The sequence below is a fragment of the Mandrillus leucophaeus genome, unplaced genomic scaffold, assembly GCF_000951045.1.
Source record: "Mandrillus leucophaeus isolate KB7577 unplaced genomic scaffold, Mleu.le_1.0 Scaffold106, whole genome shotgun sequence".
Lineage (NCBI taxonomy): Eukaryota > Metazoa > Chordata > Mammalia > Primates > Cercopithecidae > Mandrillus > Mandrillus leucophaeus.
The window spans coordinates 3,309,924-3,329,052 of NW_012098765.1; the positions used below are offsets into that span (position 1 = coordinate 3,309,924).

The window sequence follows — 19,129 nt, forward strand, 5'->3', positions numbered from 1 at the left end:
GGCAGGAGAATGGCGTGAACCCAGGAGGCGGAGCTTGCAGTGAGCTGAGATCCGGCCACTGCACTCCAGCCTGGGCGGCAGAGCGAGACTCCGTCTCAAAAAAAAAAAAAAAAAAAAAAGTGAACAACTCTTGGTTATGTTCTGGAGTTTTGAAAAGGAAACTGTTCATTTTAAAAGATCAAATTAGGAGTAGCTATTAAAAGTTACATTTTCATCGTTAATACCATTAGGGTGCATGAGGAGGGAAGAGGAGACTCGTCCCCCTGAGTTTGAATGATGATGTTCAAAGTAGGTGCCAGGTAGTGTATATGTGAAGTGCTCTGTGTGTACAAGGCATTAAATCTTTACAGCCCTATAGGATGGGCACTGCATTTTTTTTTTTTTTATTTTTTTTTGATACTGAATCTCTGTCTGTCACCCAGGCTGGAGTGCAGTGGCACCATCTCAACTCACTGCAACCTCCACCTCCTGTGTTCAATTGATTCTTGTGCCTCAGCCTTCCAAGTAGCTGGGATTACAGGCACGTGCCACCACGCCTGGCTAATTTGTTTGTAGAGACAGGGTTTCACTGTGTTGGCCAGGCTGGTCGTCAACTTCTGGCTTCAAACTATCCACCTGCCTGGGTCTCCCAAAGTGCTGCCATTACAGGCATGAGCCACGGCACCTGGCCTGGCACTCTATTGCTCCATGTCTTACAGATGAAGTTTTCAAGACCCCTGTGAACCTACCTTACTCACTAGGGTGGAGAGTGGCAACAACATTGCCAGTCTCTCCATAAGGGATGCTTGAGGGGAGTGACCAGCGCTTCCCTGGTCACCAGCCGATGGATCATGTGCTTTCTAAACAAATAAAGGGTGCTTTCTCCTTGAGGCAGGGCCCAGTGCTCATTTAACATTTATTGAGCCCATACGTCGTGCCGGATGTTGTGCAGGGTTTTGGGGATGTGGTGGTGACCAAAACAATTAAAAATGCCTGCCCATTTGGAGCTTGATCTTAGCGGGGGAGGCAGGCGGTAATAATATTAAAAATGCCATGTGTGATCATTGATTTGAAGGGAAATAAAGCAGGGTAAGGGTACGGTGGCCAAAGTAGGCCCTTCTGAGGAACTAACATTTTATCATAGACCAGAATGCAGTGAAGGAGCAAGTGAGCCGTGCACATGTCTGCGGGAGCCGGGCAGTGGGAACAGCCCGTGGTAAAGATTTAGAGGCTGGACTATGTATGCTTGGTGGGGAAGAGCATGGAACCCAGCATAGAATGAAGTCAGGGAAGTCAGCACAGGCCAGATCCTTGCGATGATGATTCGCAATGTGGGCTGCACCTTGGAGTCACCTGGAGAGCTTTATTTAGGGGAAGACCTTGCGCTCAGAACAATGAAATCAGAATTTAAAGCCTAAAGATTTTAGGCTTTGATTTCAGGCTTTGTAAGCCAGGGAAAGGAATTTTTATTTCATTTTGGATGTGGTGGAAACCCATTGGAGGGATTTGGGCAAGGGCATGATGAGATCTTACTTGCTGTTTTAAACACAGCATGTATTAGCTGCTGTGTGAAGAGTGGACTGTAGAGGGAGTAGAAGATTAAAAGTAAACAACTTTTCGTTAAGTTTGGGAGTTTTGAAAGTGAAACCATTCATTTTTAAAGATTAAATTAGGTTAAAAGATACATTTTTTATCTGTAATACCATTAAGGTGCATGAAGGGTGCGTAGGATAAGATCATAGTGTATCTTTACAAAAAACATGAGCAAACTTATTATTGAATAGATTACATCATGTGAGATAATTTTATTTTATTTTATTTTATTTATTTATTTTTTTGAGACGGAGTCTCGCTCTGTCCCCCCGGCTAGAGTGCAGTGGCCGGATCTCAGCTCACTGCAAGCTCTGCCTCCCGGGTTTACGCCATTCTCCTGCCTCAGCCTCCCGAGTAGCTGGGACTACAGGCGCCCGCCACCTCGCCTGGCTAGTTTTTTGTATTTTTTAGTAGAGACGGGGTTTCACCGGGTTAGCCAGGATGGTCTCGATCTCCTGACCTCGTGATCCGCCCATCTCGGCCTCCCAAAGTGCTGGGATTACAGGCTTGAGCCACCGCGCCCGGCCCATGTGAGATAATTTTAAACCACTGGTTTTCCAACTATTTTTTTTAACTTGTGTGATTTAGTACTTCTGAGTTTTTGAAACCAAATCGCAGAAAATATTGAATCTGTTAGCACCAGAGTTCTGTTTTAAACATTGTTTTGTACTAATGGTGTTTGCTGTCCTGAACTGGTAAGAATAAAGCCTATCTGAATCTATTATTTCTTTAACATATTATTTCCTACTGACACGCTGCAAACTACTTGTAAAGTGTAGCCCATTCTTCAATGGCAGTTTGTTATACTTTTTCTTGTTTTTCCCCTGAGCTGACAGGGACGTCTTTAAGCTTGGAAGCAGGGCGATGAATTAGGGATGACATCGTGCTGTACTCCCCTCTGTTGTGGGGCTGGGGTTGACACTTTTCTTCCAGCTCCAAGGTCAGGAGTGGGAGGGTATGAAGACGTTTCCAGAGTCTAGGGGACCCTGTTGTCCCAGCATGTGCTCATATGCAGGGCTTACTCCTCACAGTAACTAATATTGACATGGAATGAATTCTGTGAATCTGCTATGCAACCAAGGAAACGAGGATATTAACAGTAACCTACATCTACTCATGTACCCCTCCCCTATCCCAACCCCATATTAGTATCTCCTTCCCATTCGCCAATATCATGAGTTTTGCATTTCTCATTCTCTTGCCCCTTTTCTTGGGCAACATTATTGTGGCTGGGTGTGGTGCCTGACACCTGTCATCCCAGCACTTCAGGAGGCCAAGGCAGGAGGATCACTTGAGCCAGGAGCTGGAGACTCGCCTGGGCAACATAGTGAGACCTCCATCTCTACAAAAAAAAAAAAAGTTAGCCAGGAGTTGTGGCACATACCTGTAATTTAGCTATTTCAGAGACTGAGGCAGCAGAAGTGCTTGAGCCCAGGAGTTCAATGCTGCAGTGAGCTATGATTGCGCCACTGTTCTCCAACTTGGGGGGCAGAGCGAGACCCCATCTCAAAAAAAGCACTAAGCACAAAAAGATATGATTTTAACATTAGTCTGTTGTGTATAACTGAAGGTCATTTTCGTGATCTTGATTGTGAATATCTTCTATTTTATTTGTCCATTCCATTGATGGACATTTGGGTTAGTCTTCGCTTTTCTTTTGTTGTGGACATTCTTGGAAATGTGTCCTGCTGTACACGGGCACACGGATTTCAGGTTTCTCGCCTGAGAGGTATTGCTGGGTACAAGGTGGCTTCACCTTTTAAGCTTCATTGCCCTGATTCCTATTTTTGTTTCCACCACAGGTTTCAGTCCCCGTGGGGGTGGCTTTGGCGGCCGAGGGGGCTTTGGTGACCGTGGTGGTCGTGGAGGCCGAGGGGGCTTTGGCGGGGGTCGAGGTCGAGGCGGAGGCTTTAGAGGTCGTGGACGAGGAGGTGGCGGCGGTGGCGGCGGCGGTGGTGGAGGAGGAGGAAGAGGTGAGTAAGGTTGGCTAGGGGTTATGGAGGAGGCCTTCCTGAGGCGGGGAGTAGGGAGGGCGGAGATTCAGGATCTTTCTCGCCTGTTGTACCTCTCCTTTATAGGTGGAGGCTTCCATTCTGGCGGTAACCGGGGTCGTGGTCGGGGAGGAAAAAGAGGAAACCAGTCGGGGAAGAATGTGATGGTGGAGCCGCATCGGCATGAGGGTGAGTGAGGAAGGCAGGGAGCCGGCTGGGCTTCAGGGGCAGGGAGAGGCGAGGGGTCCTCACCACTGCTCTGATCCCCTCACCTAGGTGTCTTCATTTGTCGAGGAAAGGAAGATGCACTGGTCACCAAAAACCTGGTCCCTGGGGAATCAGTTTATGGGGAGAAGAGAGTCTCGATTTCGGTGAGAACTGGGCCCCTGTCCAAGCCACGAGGGTCGCAGCTGAGGGTGTAGCCAGTAGTCTGTCTACCCTCACCCTGTGTCCTGCACAGGACAGCTGCAGGATTGTCATCATATGCAAACCACACTGTCTATTCCCTTCCTAATCCGCCTTCTGTGACTCCCCACTGCCTTCAGGTTAGACCCCTGAGTCTTCACTGTGGCCGCCAAGACCCTGCGCATTCTAGTTCCCCCTGCCTGCCCCCCGGCCTTGTCTCCTTCACTAACCATCTGACCAAGTGTCCTCCAGCCACCCTGGCCTTGCTCTTCCCACTCCCAGCTCTGTGGGAGGCTGCGTCCTTATCATCTGCTTCTCCAGGCTGCCTCACACCGCTCTGCCTGTCAAGGCCTTGGGGCCTTCCTAATCGCTTTCTCTCTCCTGGGAATGTCCTTCCTCAGATAACTTGATAACTTGAATGGCCCCTCGCCTCCTTCAGGTCTGATTTGGAATCTGCCTTTCAGCCCCTCCCTGGCCCCCTTTCTCATTTTCACCTGCTCCTTTCCCTGCTTCCCAAACTTCATGTCTTCTTTCCTGACTTTGTCTTCTCTCCTTAACACCTGTCACCATCTCATATGCCATGTTATATTTAGCTAGTTCAGTGAATACTTACGCCTTCTGGGCAGGGATCCTTGTCTTGTATCCCCAGCGCCTAGAGCAGCGTCTGGCACACTGTAGGTGCTGGCACAGTGCATGTTTGTTGAACGAGTGCTGGTTTTACTGTTACTCTTTGTGTTTATTCTCTGTTGCTGCCCCTTGAGTCAGTAACCTCCATGAGAGGGCAGCGACGGCATGTGCATGGTCACTGCTCTGTACTCACGTTGAGTTCTTGTGCAGTGATAGGACGGCCCAGTTCCTTTCAAGGGTCCTAGGGTTAAGGGCAGTGAGGTCCTGCAGAAGAGCCTAGCACTGACTTCTGTCCCCATCTATCATCTAGGAAGGAGATGACAAAATCGAGTACCGAGCCTGGAACCCTTTCCGCTCCAAGCTGGCTGCAGCAATCCTGGGTGGTGTGGACCAGATCCACATCAAACCGGGGGCTAAGGTGCTCTACCTCGGGGCTGCCTCGGGCACCACCGTCTCCCATGTCTCTGACATCGTCGGTCCGGTGAGTGAGTGGTTGGAGAGTCAGGCAGGAGGCAAAGGCTCCCTCCCCTCTGCCAACCTGGAATAGCAGGGTTTGACGGCTTGCCTTCACTGTGTGACTTAGGGCCAGGCGTTTTTCTGTCACAGTGCCTGTGAGTAAAAGGAGCGGCTTGAACCAGATAACGTCATTCAACCTCGCTCCTGGGTTCTTGGCCTCAAGGGAAGAGACGTGGGTGTGGGGTGACCAACCTTAGAGAGACAGCTGGGAGTATAGATACCAGACTGTTTGATTTGATGGGCCTCTTTAAAATTTTATGCTGCTAAAACCTGCTCTTCTGGTTTCTTTAGAAAGAACCAGGAGATCTCATGGTTTCTGAGCCTGTATAGGCTTCCCGTTTAGAGGACCCCTGGCACCCACATGTCCCACTCCATTACCCTTTGTTACTTTACGTGTTTATAAGCTATTAAATGTAGTGTCTTAAAGCCTCAGGCTTTGGCCAGACGAGGTGGCTCATGCGTTTAATCCCAACACGTTGGGAGGCCGAGGCAGGTGGATCACCTGAGGTCAGGAGCTCGAGACCAGCCTGACCAATATGGTAAAACCCTGTCTCTACTAAAAATAACAAAAATTAGCTGGGTGTGGTGGCATGTGCCTGTAGTCCCAGCTACTCGGGAGGCTGAGACAGGAGAATTGCTTGAACCTGGGAGGTGGATGTTGCACTAAGCTGAGATTGCACCACTGCACTCCAGCCTGAGCAACAGCGAGACTCCATCTCAAAAACAAAACAAAACAAACAAACAAGAAAACAAACCCTCAGGCTTTAATCAGGCAAGTTACCTAATCCATCCAAGCCTCAGTTTACCTCTCTGGAACATAGACTTGTGAAGATTAAATGAGTTAATTTCTGAAAGGTGCTCACAGCAGTGATTGGCCCATGGTTACATCATCTGTGTGCCTTGGCTTCCTGGCTTTAAGCCTCTGTTGGGAGCCTGGGCTCTCAGGCAGATGGGATTGGGTACTTTTGCTACTTGCTGAATAACCCTTGACCTGTGACTTTATGTCTGGACCTCAGTGTATTCATGTATAAAATGGGCATGATAACAATAGTCATTATATGGTAGGGTTTTGATTTGGGGGTTGGAAGAGATGCTGTGTAGAGTGTATGGGCCTAAAGTAGGCACTCCATGCCTGAGAACTAGCATCATTGTTGATTCCTTTTTAATTTATTTTAGGATGGTCTAGTCTATGCAGTCGAGTTCTCCCACCGCTCTGGCCGTGACCTCATTAACTTGGCCAAGAAGAGGACCAACATCATTCCTGTGATCGAGGATGCTCGGCACCCACACAAATACCGCATGCTCATCGGTGAGGGGTCTGGGGGTGGCCCCGGTGGGGTAGGACAGGCCACTGCAGGCTTCCTGGAAGAAGCCAGTGGACCCCTGATTTAGATGGAGTTGGAGTGGATGAGCAGACCTCTTGAGTCTGCAGGAATAGAAAGGGGTAAGGGGAGCTAGGTGAAGCTGTAGAGGTGGCAGCTTGACTTCAGAATCTTGGAAGCCACCCTTGGAGGGCCAAGCTCCTCTCCTTCAGTCTCCTCCCCATCTCCTAGGTCTCCTGTACTTCCTGCCTCCTGTATTTATTACACTGCCCCTGCATTAAAAGCCTCCTTTTGGGGGTCCTTATCATTGGCTGGTGAGAGCATAGCCCAGAAAACAAACTGAGCTATGGCTTGACCTCGAGGGGTCCATTGTGACTGTTAATGACTTTGTTTAAAAAAACATTCAAAGGTATAATATAAAAGTTGAAAAGCCTTATAAACTACCCCCAGAGGTAACTGATGAGAACAATTTGATGTCTGCTTTTCCCAGGTTTTAAGTAATCAGTTTTCATTATACCACCTTTTCATTTTTGAAAAGTCACACTGCCTTAAATACATTATTTTTCATTCTGCTCATTTTTCTTTCTGTGTTTTTTTCCCCCGTGCACTCATACTATCCCCTTTGTTCTGCGACTTGTTTTCATTTCACGGTCCTGCAGACACTCTTGCCTATAAGTGCTCACTCACTCTTACTTGTCTTTTTGATGACGTGTCTGTCTCCCCACCAGACCCGGGAGCGTCTCGAGGGCAGGGTCCGGGTCTGACTCGTCTCTATGTCCCCCACGCCCGGCCCAGGGCTGGCCACAGAGTAGGTGGCAACCATGGTTTCCAAGAAGAGTGGATGAATGATGTGACTGTGGGTTTTGGACTCATCTTGGGATACTGGAGGGAGGGGGACCAGTGGAGGTGGGGAGTGAAACTGGAGGCAGGGAGAATCTCCCAGGAACCTGCTGGTGATGGGCATAGGCCCCTGGGAGGGTCTGGGATGATCCCTGTGACTCCAACTTGTAACTGCTGCCCCTTTCTCCTTAGCAATGGTGGATGTGATCTTTGCTGATGTGGCCCAGCCAGACCAGACCCGGATTGTGGCCCTGAATGCCCACACCTTCCTGCGTAATGGAGGACACTTTGTGATTTCCATTAAGGTGCGGGGTTTGGAGGAGTCTAAGATGGGGTGGCAGTGTTCTAGGGAGGCATCTTCTCTATCTGTATCTGTCAAATAGCCACCCAAAAGAGAGGGACCAAGTCTGCAAAACTATAGCTTTGGATTTAAAGAGGCAGGAGAGTGCAGTGGTCAAGTGCAAAATTGAGTCTGACCATCTCATTCCAGCCTGCCGTGTAAACTGAGCAAGTTACTTAACCTATATGCCTCAGTTTCCTCACTTGTAAAATAGAAATATTAGTCTAATCTTTTTCAGGGTGGATGACAGGATCAAATTAGTCAATATATATGAAGTGTTTAGAAAAGATCCTGGCCTAGGATACTAGATAAAAGCTAGGTGCATCTTTCACAACGTTTTATTTAGAAATAATGGAGAACTCCCCCATGCACCCTTCACAGGGTTCACCATTTGTTAGCCTTTTACTACATTTGTTTTATTATTCTCAACTGCATTATTACTATTATTAAAGAAGAGGAATTAGAAATAAACCAAACAATTCCTGGGTATAAAACTTAAGCACTGGCTTTTAGATAAATAGGACTGTTTGAGGCTTCCTGCTTCAAATCCAAAGCAAACTAAAAACTTTTTTTTTTTTTTTTTTTAAATATGAGACACAGTCTCGCTCTGTCACAAGGCTGGCGTGAAGTGGTGCAATCTCAGCTCGCTGCAACCTCCGCCTCCCAGGTTCAAGCAATTCTTATGCCTCAGCCTCCCAAGTAGCTGGGACTATAGATGTGTGCCACCACACCTGGCACTTTTATATTTTTAGTGGAGATGGGGTTTTGCCATGTTGCTCAGGCTGGTCTGGAGCTCCTGAGCTCAGGCAATCTCACTGCCTCAGCCTCCCAAAGTGCTAGGATTACAGGCATGAACCCAGCCAGAAACTTCTTTAATTAAGCCTTTTATCACATTTCCTAAACCCAAGTGTCTTAGCCCTTTTTATGCAGCTATCACAGAATGCTATAGACTGGGTAATTTATTTTTTTTATTTTTATTTTTTGAGATGGAGTCTCACTCTGTTGCCAGGTTGGAGTGCAGTGTTGTGATCTCAGGTCACTGCAACCTCCACTTCCCGGGTTCAAGGGATTCTCCTGCCTCAGCCTCCCGAGTAGCTGGGACTACAGGTGTGTGCCACCACAGCCGGCTAATTTTTGTATTTTTAGTGAAGACAGGGTTTCACCATGTTGGCCAGGATGGTCTCGATCTCCTGATTCACCCGCCTTGGCTTCCCAAAGTGCTGGGATTACAGGCGTGAGCCACAACGCCCAGCCTTAGACTGGGTAATTTATAATGAACAGAAATTTATTTGGCTACCAGTTCCGAAGGCTGGAAAGTCCAAGATTGGGGGTCTGAATCTGGCGAGGGCCAAATTGCTGTCATCCATTGGCAGAATGGTGAGAGCAAGACGGAAAGGGGGCATAATCATGCTTTTAATCAGGAACCCACTCTTGTGATAATAGCATTAGTCTATTCAGGAAGGCAGAGCCCTCATGACCTAAATCATCTCTCAAAGGCCCATCTCAATTCTGTTGCATTTAAGCGTTAAGGTTCCAACACATGAACTTTGGGGGACACATTAGAACCACACCACTGAGTTTTACTTGAATTAATGAAAACATCTGGTTTAAAGAGCACACAAGAGGAAAACAGCCCAAAGCCCTGTTGTGGACATCAGTCAGTCCTTTCTCCTCTTTAGGCCAACTGCATTGACTCCACAGCCTCAGCCGAGGCTGTGTTTGCCTCCGAAGTGAAAAAGATGCAGCAGGAGAATATGAAGCCGCAGGAGCAGTTGACCCTTGAGCCATATGAAAGAGACCATGCCGTGGTCGTGGGAGTGTACAGGTGAGCAGGGGCCCAGCAATACACCAAGACAGACATCTCTGTCCCTTGCACCCCGAGTGCCATGATCCTGGGGATCCTTCTTCATCACGTATCTTCCTCTCACAGGCCACCCCCCAAGGTGAAGAACTGAAGTTCAGCGCTGTCTGGATTGCTAGAGATGTGTGTTGATACTGTTGCACGTGTGTTTTTCTATTAAAAGACTCATCCGTCTCCCATGTCTGCTGCTCATTCCTCCCCTTGACCTGTTGACACAGGGCGCATGCACCCTTGGTTAACTTTGCGGGGTCGTGGGGTAAATTCTCACCCGGTCACAGAGCCCATGCTCCGTTTGTAGCTGCCTCTCGCGCAGTCGCAGCCCGGATTTCGGTTCTTGGGTGTGATTGGTAGCTCACTGCGCATGCGTACAGGTAAGCGGCCGTCTCGCGCAGGCGGAGTGGCAGTCTGGGTCACGTGGGGGGAGCGGAGAGGGCGGGATGGGGGCGGAGTCCAGGGCGTGGGGGGGCCGGTTTGTTGTGGTCGCCATTTTGCTGGTTGCATTACTGGGTAATCGGGGCCCTGGCTTGCCGCGTCCGCCGGATACCCTCAGCCAGTGGGCAGGTCTGAGCTCGGGCTCCCCGAGCAGTTTGAGTCCCCTTGCCCGCTCCCTCAGGTAACGGCGCAGGGACGGTGGGGCGGCACGCGGTCGCAGGGAGGTGGGCAGGACGGGATCCGCCCTGCCCGCGTCGCCGCGAGACTTAGCGCGAGGCCAAGGGAGGAGAGGAGGGGGGTGGCGGGCAGGTGCGGGCCCTGCCTGGCTATTCATAGTTGAATTCCTGGAACCGGCCAAGCCCGAGGGAGCAGTTGCAGGAGGGAGGCTGGGAGGGGGTAGCCGGGCCCCACTCCCGCCCTTTGTTTGGGCTCCGCTCCGCGGGCCGCTTCTTCGTTGCCTAGCAACAGCTGCCCTAGGCTGTGATTGGCTGAGCTCTTGGCACCAGCGACCAATGGCACAGTTGTTGCCATGGCAGGTGCCGATTGCCAAGCTCAGTCGGGCCCCGCCTGCCGGTCTCGGCAGGCCCAGGAGGGCCTCCTGGGTGGGGGGCGGGACGCCGGGTCCCTAGGGGCTGGTGGCCACTCAGGGTGGGGCGTGTCGCCCCTCCCCCGTCCACCTGCTCTACTCTTCCCCCTCGTGCCCCGGGCTGACCCTTGTCCCTTCCTCTCCCCGCCCCCGGTGGCAGCGGCGGCTGCTGTTGTCACCCACCGGGCCGCCCGTCCCGCTTGCCCTCCCTGCCGCGGGGCCGGCCGGGCCAGGGACAGGCGGTCGCCTTTTCAGCGCTGCCACCGCCGCCATGCTGGCCGCTCGACCACCCGCCTGGGGGCCCCACCGCGCCCCAGCCGCCCGTGGGCCCCGCGCCAGCCCTGACCCGGGTAGGGGGTGGGGGCTGGGAGAAATGGTCCTGGTGTGGGAGGGCCCCGGAAAAGAGGTTGTTTTGGGGGGAACCTCCAAGGGTGGAGGAGTCGTGGAGTGGCGAGACATGGAATAGGAGAAAAGGATTTGACATGGGGGAGAAAATGGCCCATTGGGGAGATTTTTGCTGTGGCTGACAACTCTGGGAGGAGAGAACCCTATGTGATACTTGGGCATTTGGCTTTGAGGCCCTGTAGGAGTGGACACAGTTGTGGAATGACCCTGGTATAAAGAGGGGTGCCTGGAGAAAGGTGTCTGGTAGGAATATTAGGCAGTGTGTGTGTGTGTATGTAGGGGGGCAAGGAAGCAGTGTAGGGGAGAAAAGATCACTCTAAACTGTGGGAAGAGACACCTCCCATCAGGAGGAGTGGGCCTTGATTGGGATGGGGTCTTGGAGTAATGTGGGGAAGAGCCCTGTTGTGGCAGGGGGAATTGGGATATGGTACAGGGAAACTGCCTGGAAGGCTGGTTCCTAATATGGAGGACCTGATATAGGGAAGCGGTCTTGGCATGATATGGAGAGGGTCCCCTAGGAAAGTTGTGCCCTGGTAGATGAGAATGCCGTAGAGATAGGACTCTGTTCTGTAGAGGTTCTCAGATAACTTTGGTGTGGTTGGGAGGTCCCTAAGGACGCTGATGTGGTTTTAGGGCTGCAGAGGATTCTGCTGTGGTTTGGGAGGGGAACACTCATGTGGTTTGGAAATCCTGGAGTTCTCTGGGCTGAGGGAATCTACTGAGAAGGATAGATCTTGAAGTAGTGGCCCTTGCTGTACTACGGGCTGAGATCCTAATGTTCAGGGAAGACTTTAGAAGGGTGGGATCTTGTGTTAGGGGCCCTGGGGAGGGCCACGAGTAGTAATGAGAAAAGAATGAAGCCTACTCCTCTGCATACTGTCTGTGGTTTCTATCTTTTTTCTTTCCCTCCTCCGAATTATTGGTGTCTTCCTGTCCTCCTTTCCCTGTGATGGCTCATATCAACCCCTGCCTGGCCCCCAATCATTGTCTTTTATGTGTTCTCTTTGTGCTGCCTTAATCATTTACTTGGTCATTATTTGTCAAGGGACTGCTGTGCCACCCCCCACCTGGCTGCCACTTCTCTGCCCCTTTTCTTCATTGCTACCTGTTGCTCCGTTGTGCCCTTTTCCTCTTCTCTCTGCTCCCTGCCTTTCTCATGCCCACCTCCTCCGCGCCTGGCACTATTCACATATCCCTTGTTCCATGTTGTTTTCCTACCGCCTGTCTGCTCTCAGGTCTCAGCGGCGGTGGCAGCCGAGGTGCAGGATGCAAGAAGGCGCCCCCCGGCCGGGCTCCCGCTCCAGGCCTCGCTCCCCTGCGGCCCTCTGAGCCCACCATGGCCGTCCCACCGGGCCATGGTCCCTTCTCTGGCTTCCCAGGGCCCCAGGAGCACACGCAGGTACGCGTTCAGCTGGCTCCTCACCTGCCTGGTGGTAGGGGGAGGCTGGGGATAGAAGGGTCTCCAGACCAAAATGTAGTGTGGTTGCCCAAGACAGTCTCCTGGGCACATAATGGGTCCCATGGGATTGGAAAATAACAGAGGAGTTTTCAGGCAGAGTCAGGGTTTGGAGAGGTTGGGTTCAAATGCTTACCCAGTGGTTAAATTACTTAGATTCTCCTTACTCGAGTTTTCTATTCTGTGAAATGGGGCCAATAATGATACCTGCCTCACACGGTTGTTGTGAGGATTAAATGAGTTAATGGTATGCATGTAGAATGCTTAGAATGGTGCCTGGCGCATAGTAAATACCCAATAAATGCTCACTAAGAAAAGTTCAGAGTGAAAGATCTGGAGGGGGTGAATGGGGACGGGGGTTGAGTCTAAACGGTCTTGAGGCCAAGAGGCATGGGTGGTGCAGGGCAAAGCTCTCCAAGGCTGGAGGCAGTGAAGGCAGTGACATGCAGAGCTTGAAGCAGGATGCAGTGGGAGGTCCAGGGGCCAGATCAGATCCAAGAGTCTTGGAGTGAAAGAACTATGCAAAGAGTTGGTGGGGGTATGGGTTGGGGCCCAAGGGATGAGGGTAAATTGAGATAGAGGAACTTCAGAGGATACCCAGAATGGCTGGCTTCACAGTGAAGAATGGGGAGGAACAGAGCCCAGATTTTCCATATAATCTCTCCCACTGAGGTTCAGAAAGGAGTAAAGGTGAGGGGTGAAAGGTCAGGGTTCACTCTTTCACATCACAGGTCTGAAAGAGTATCCATTGTGTGCCAGGCCCTGCTTTAGGCACTGGAGGTACAGTAAGAACAAGAGAAAGTCTCAGCCCTGGGGGAGTTTCTTTCCTAAATGGGTGGAACAAATACAGACAGCAACCAAATACATGATGCGCCAGCAGCCCTTATAGTTCTTCCTCTTGAGGTGGGAGGTAAAGGCCCGCCCTCAGTGCCCACCCCTCACCCTGCCCTGCAGGTATTGCCTGATGTGCGGCTACTGCCTCGGAGGCTGCCCCTGGCCTTCCGAGATGCAACCTCAGCCCCGCTGCGTAAGCTCTCTGTGGACCTCATCAAGACCTACAAGCACATCAATGAGGTGGGCAGGGGCTGGGGGATCCTGGGCTGGGTGCCGAGGGTCTTGGCTGCTGGCATGAGTCACTCACCAGTCCCCATCTCCTGGCTGGCTGGCTGGGCAGGTATACTATGCGAAGAAGAAGCGGCGGGCCCAGCAGGTGCCACCCCAGGATTCGAGCACCAAGAAGGAGAAGAAGGTCCTGAACCATGGTTATGATGACGACAACCATGACTACATCGTGCGCAGTGGCGAGCGCTGGCTGGAGCGCTATGAGATTGACTCGCTCATTGGCAAAGGCTCCTTTGGCCAGGTGTGGGACACCCCCCTCTCCCACCCTGATCCAAGGCCCCACTAACATTGACCACATACCCAGTGGTTCAGTGGCTTCAAATCCCATGCTGGGCCACTCACCCTAGCCCACTTAGTTTCCCTCTGCCTCAGTTGCCTTTTCTGTAAAACAGTTTAAACAACAAGACTCAACATAAGGTGGTATGTTATTTCACGTCCAGCGTTTCCACCAGTGCCTGACTAATGGTGTGCACTCAACTGCGAAGTATGCATAGTGTTCTCGGTGGGCCTCCTTGCCTGGAGGGAGGAGAATGGTGCCTGGCTCTGCCCTGCTCCTACCCCTTTCTTCTTGACATGCCCTGCCCCAACAGGTGGTGAAAGCCTATGACCATCAGACCCAGGAGCTTGTGGCCATCAAGATCATCAAGAACAAAAAGGCCTTCCTGAACCAGGCCCAGATTGAGCTGCGGCTGCTGGAGCTGATGAACCAGCATGACACCGAGATGAAGTACTACATAGGTGAGGCCCGGGACTGGCAGGGCTGTGGGCACCTGGGATAGCAGGAGCTGGAGCCAGTAGGGATGGGTCACACCCCTGCCCCACCCTCAGGAGGAGGCTGACATCTTCAGAGCAGGGTTTGACCTGTGCTTCACTGACATCAGTGATTCTCCTGCTGCTTTTATGGTTTTTGTCCTATTTACTTGGTAGTGGTCAGAGGTTACTGAGTGCTCACCAACGGCCAGGCTGTCTTGGAAGCACTTTATGTAAGTTAACTCACCACAGCCTATAAGGGGAAGGGCATTATTACCAACATCTTGAAGAAACGAAACCCGGGCTTCCATCCTAGTTTCTTCTTCAATAAAACAAACAAAAACAAACAAAAAAATGGGCTGGGTGCGTGGCTCACGCCTGTAATCCCAGCACTTTGGGAGGCCGAGGTGGGTGGATCATGAGGTCAAGAGATGGAGACCATCCTGGCCAACATGGTGAAACCCCGTCTCTACTAAAAATATGAAAAAATTAGCTTGATGTGGTGGCGCGCGCCTGTAGTCCCAGCTACTCGGGAGGCTGAGGCAGGAGAATCGCTTGAACCTTAGAGGCAGAGGTTGCAATGAGCCAAGACCATGCCACTGCACTCCAGCCTGGTGACAGAGCGAGACTCTATCTTAAAAAACAAACAAACAAAAAACCAAACAATAATAACAAAAACGAAGAAAGTAAAAAAGAAACCCAGGGATTCAAGTGCTGTCACTTGCATGAGGGGGCAGTTTGTACTAATTGAGCTATAATTTGATGAGGCCGTGGACTCCAGAGCTGTTACTCTTAACATCTGTGCCAGTCTTTCTCCTCCCTTAAACTGATTCCTCTTAATGGACATAAACATCACAACATAATCATAAACAGCAAGTGGATTTTAAAATGGTTTCGTTTGAAAGGAAAACGTACATCCTTAAAGTAGATGGAAAACTAGTGTCCTTTGCCACAAAAATGAATACAAGGGAGATGAAAGCAGTGTTACGAAATTAAAGGAGGAAGTGTAGAATGTGTTAGAGCTAGTAGTAACTAATGAAACTTTCTCGTTTGTTTAATTGGAGGGTTTGACAGAGACTTGGAAAGAGCGTTAACTTCCTGTGTGAACCTAGTTGTTTGTTAGATAAAAAGATCTTGACTAGCAGATGGTACCCGTGGGCACAGCACATGTGGCTAGTGATCAAAGAGTGTTGTATGACCCCAGGCCACCACCTGCCCTCTCTGAGCCATTTCTTCTCTGGCCCATTTTCTCCCCTCCCTCGCAGTGCACCTGAAGCGGCACTTCATGTTCCGGAACCACCTGTGCCTGGTGTTCGAGCTGCTGTCCTACAACCTGTACGACCTCCTGCGCAACACCCACTTCCGCGGCGTCTCGTTGAACCTGACCCGGAAGCTGGCGCAGCAGCTCTGCACGGCACTGCTCTTTCTGGCCACGCCTGAGCTCAGCATCATTCACTGCGACCTCAAGCCCGAAAACATCTTGCTCTGCAACCCCAAGCGCAGCGCCATCAAGATCGTGGACTTCGGCAGTTCCTGCCAGCTTGGCCAGAGGGTACGGGGCAGCCCGGTCCTGGGAGCAGGGCTAGTGGTTTGGGTGAGGCAGGGCCAACAGGAGGCTTAGGGGCGGGGCTTGGCTGGGATGGGATTATTAGGAACTGCTGGAAGTGAAGGATAGTGCTTGGGGTGGGGGTGTGGATGTACTGCCCACTAGGATGGGGAGGGTGAAGCCTGAGGGGGCAGGGCTCGTTTTGAAGCTGCCAGATGTGAACAGGGTAAAGTTGGGTTGGGTTTGAGCCCTGGGTGCTGCTTTACTAAGTTTGTGTATTCTGTGTTCTTAAAGCTGGGGATGGAGGTGGAAGGCTTCAACTTTGCAACTCTGTGTGAGCTGCCACTAAAAATGACAATAGTATAGGGCTTGTGGAATGTCAGCCTCTGCCTGGTGACCCAGAAAGGCCCAGGATCGGGGTTGGGGGTGGAGATCAGGGTCTCTTTAGGCCAGCAGGCTCCCCAGATTGATAAACAAGATGGCACCAGTGGCTCCCAGAAAACTGGTGCTGAATGGCAGGATTTGGAGCCTTAGTCCCCTTTTTGTCAGCAAGAGGCTTGTTCTTAGTTGGGTCCTCTTAGCTTTGGGGGTGTCAGTGGGACCAGTAGGGGAGGCTGGGACCCTTGACGATGACCCTTTTCCCAGATCTACCAGTATATCCAGAGCCGCTTCTACCGCTCGCCTGAGGTGCTCCTGGGCACACCCTACGACCTGGCCATTGACATGTGGTCCCTGGGCTGCATCCTTGTGGAGATGCACACCGGAGAGCCCCTCTTCAGTGGCTCCAATGAGGTGTGCCCCCAGGAAGGGGTGTGCTGGAGGTGGAGGGGGTGGAGCCTGGCTGGCCTGATGACCCTGACTCCCGCCTGCTCACAGGTGGACCAGATGAACCGCATTGTGGAGGTGCTGGGCATCCCGCCGGCTGCCATGCTGGACCAGGCGCCCAAGGCTCGCAAGTACTTTGAACGGCTGCCTGGGGGTGGCTGGACCCTACGAAGGACAAAAGAACTCAGGAAGGTGCGGCCCCTGCCCTACGCCACTCCTCCCACCCTGTGGCCCCTCACTCACACTTGGGGCTCTCTCCCCCTGCTCCCTCTCCCTTGTGTCTTTCCCTTCCTTCCTGTCCCCCTTGTCTGTCTTTTCCTTCCTTCCCTGCCCACCCCATCTCCCATCTCTCCTTCCCACCCCACAACTCTTCTTAGCTTTTCTTTCCACTTTCTCTCCTGTGCCTCTGTTTCCCCATGTGTGTCTCCCTGCCCCTCCTGCCCACTGACGGCCACTCTCTTGCCCCCCCTCCCACCCCCTCCCTGCCAGGATTACCAGGGCCCCGGGACACGGCGGCTGCAGGAGGTGCTGGGCGTGCAGACGGGCGGGCCCGGGGGCCGGCGGGCGGGGGAGCCGGGCCACAGCCCCGCCGACTACCTCCGCTTCCAGGACCTGGTGCTGCGCATGCTGGAGTATGAGCCCGCCGCCCGCATCAGCCCCCTGGGGGCTCTGCAGCACGGCTTCTTCCGCCGCACGGCCGACGAGGCCACCAACACGGGCCCGGCAGGCAGCAGTGCCTCCACCTCGCCCGCGCCTCTCGACACCTGCCCCTCTTCCAGCACCGCCAGCTCCATCTCCAGTTCTGGTGGGTGCCCAGGTGCCCAAATGGGGTACAACAGGGGTGGGGGCTGCTCAGGTTTGGCCTGTCCTAGGGGACCTCGTTACTGGGTCTTCACACAAGAGCTCTGAAACTGTTTGATCCTGAACTCTAAGATGATGTGTGGGATGGGAGAGCTCCAGCTGGCCCTGACACAATCTCTGAAATTGGACTTGGGCTCAGATCCCTGAAACTGGTTCTGACTCTAAAACCCAAAACTGAATTCCAATCTAAAATCTCAAAATTGGGCCTGGTTCTTCAGATGGGCTCTGATCTTGAAGCCTGAACCTGAGCCTGGGCCATGAACTTCACTCAGTCATCCCAAAACCCACTTGCCACCTTCTCTCACCTTATGCCCCTTCACCTCTCCTCCCTGGCACCTCCAGGAGGCTCCAGTGGCTCCTCCAGTGACAACCGGACCTATCGCTACAGCAACCGATATTGTGGGGGCCCTGGGCCCCCTATCACAGACTGTGAGATGAACAGCCCCCAGGTAATGAAGCTTTGGGGGCTTTGGAGGTGGGTGGTGGTGCCTGGGGCTTAAGGACTGGGGTCTCCATCATCCATTGCTCCTTTGCTTTTTTAGGTCCCACCCTCCCAGCCGCTGCGGCCCTGGGCAGGGGGTGATGTGCCCCACAAGACACATCAAGCCCCGGCCTCTGCCTCATCACTGCCTGGGACCGGGGCCCAGTTACCCACCCAGCCCCGATACCTTGGTCGTCCCCCATCACCAACCTCACCACCACCTCCGGAGCTGATGGATGTGAGCCTGGTGGGCGGGCCTGCTGACTGCTCCCCACCTCACCCAGCGCCTGCCCCCCAGCACCCGGCTGCCTCAGCCCTCCGGACTCGGATGACGGGAGGTCGTCCACCCCTCCCGCCTCCTGATGACCCTGCCACTCTGGGGCCTCACCTGGGCCTCCGTGGTGTACCCCAGAGCACGGCAGCCAGCTCATGACCCTGCCCCCTCCCTGGGGCCCCTCCTGAAGCCATACCCCCCCCATCTGGGGGCCCTGGGCTCCCATCCTCATCTCTCTCCTTGACTGGAATTGCTGCTACCCAGCTGGGGTGGGTGAGGCCTGCACTGATTGGGGCCTGGGGCAGGGGGGTCAAGGAGAGGGGTTTGGCCGCTCCCTCCCCACTAAGGACTGGACCCTTGGGCCCCTCTCCCCCTTTTTTTCTATTTATTGTACCAAAGACAGTGGTGGTCCGGTGGAGGGAAGACCCCCCTCACCCCAGGACCCTAGGAGGGGGTGGGGGCAGGTAGGGGGAGATGGCCTTGCTCCTCCTCGCTGTACCCCCAGTAAAGAGCTTTCTCACATGCCTGCCTGAGCGTTTGCAGGGCCTCGGCTCCCCTCACCTGACCCTCAGAAGCGTGGTGGGGAAGGGGGTTTGCGGAGGGGGTGCTGGAGGAGCTCTGTGGTGTGGAGACGTCTCTTGTGGGGAAGCTGTGGCTCTTGTTGCAGGCATGGGGCTGCAGGTCTGGGGCACCAGCATTCTAGAGAGATCGTGGATGGGATCCTGGCCTACATTTGCCTTTTCTTGGGTAAACAGACTCTGAAAGGGTAAAGGCTCAGCTCTGGCCTGTCTCTGGGAAACAGGTGCCCTAATAAGCCGGGGCGTCCGCAGAGCCAGCACAGGAGTGGCTCCTAAGGCCAAGCAGGCGTCCAGTAGCCGCTGAGTGCACTTAGCAGGCTTTGTTGGCGCCAACTGGGG

The 19,129-nt window shown here is 52.7% G+C and overlaps 2 protein-coding genes across 6 annotated transcripts in view; both read left to right on the top strand.

Annotated features, from left to right (window-relative positions):
* The window catches only part of FBL (fibrillarin), a 12,423-nt gene extending 2,775 nt beyond the window's left edge, over positions 1-9,648 (top strand). Inside the window, exons 2-9 of one of the 2 annotated variants that reach the window (XM_011984008.1) lie at positions 3,375-3,545; positions 3,651-3,752; positions 3,840-3,934; positions 4,906-5,076; positions 6,288-6,420; positions 7,466-7,578; positions 9,293-9,438; positions 9,544-9,648. In XM_011984008.1, the coding sequence (XP_011839398.1) occupies positions 3,375-3,545; positions 3,651-3,752; positions 3,840-3,934; positions 4,906-5,076; positions 6,288-6,420; positions 7,466-7,578; positions 9,293-9,438; positions 9,544-9,568 (956 nt within the window). In that variant the 3' untranslated portion in view covers positions 9,569-9,648. The remainder of the gene's footprint in view (positions 1-3,374; positions 3,546-3,650; positions 3,753-3,839; positions 3,935-4,905; positions 5,077-6,287; positions 6,421-7,465; positions 7,579-9,292; positions 9,439-9,543) is intronic. The other variant, XM_011984017.1, reaches the window with a different exon arrangement.
* Positions 9,649-9,867: 219 nt separating this feature from the next.
* On the top strand, positions 9,868-18,737 carry DYRK1B (dual-specificity tyrosine-(Y)-phosphorylation regulated kinase 1B). 4 transcript variants are annotated; one of them, XM_011984043.1, is made up of 12 exons: positions 9,868-10,087; positions 12,133-12,296; positions 13,308-13,427; positions 13,528-13,716; positions 14,066-14,213; positions 15,491-15,777; positions 16,417-16,563; positions 16,648-16,788; positions 17,086-17,121; positions 17,206-17,401; positions 17,800-17,906; positions 18,000-18,737. In XM_011984043.1, the coding sequence occupies exons 2-12, from the start codon at positions 12,234-12,236 to the stop codon at positions 18,369-18,371; spliced, it is 1,806 nt and encodes a 601-aa protein (XP_011839433.1). In that variant the 5' UTR covers positions 9,868-10,087; positions 12,133-12,233; the 3' UTR covers positions 18,372-18,737. The 4 variants fall into 4 exon arrangements, with proteins under 4 accessions (XP_011839433.1, XP_011839425.1, XP_011839442.1 ...); XM_011984035.1 differs by having other exon boundaries at positions 17,086-17,401; XM_011984052.1 differs by lacking the exon at positions 17,086-17,121.
* Positions 18,738-19,129: the final 392 nt, after the last annotated feature.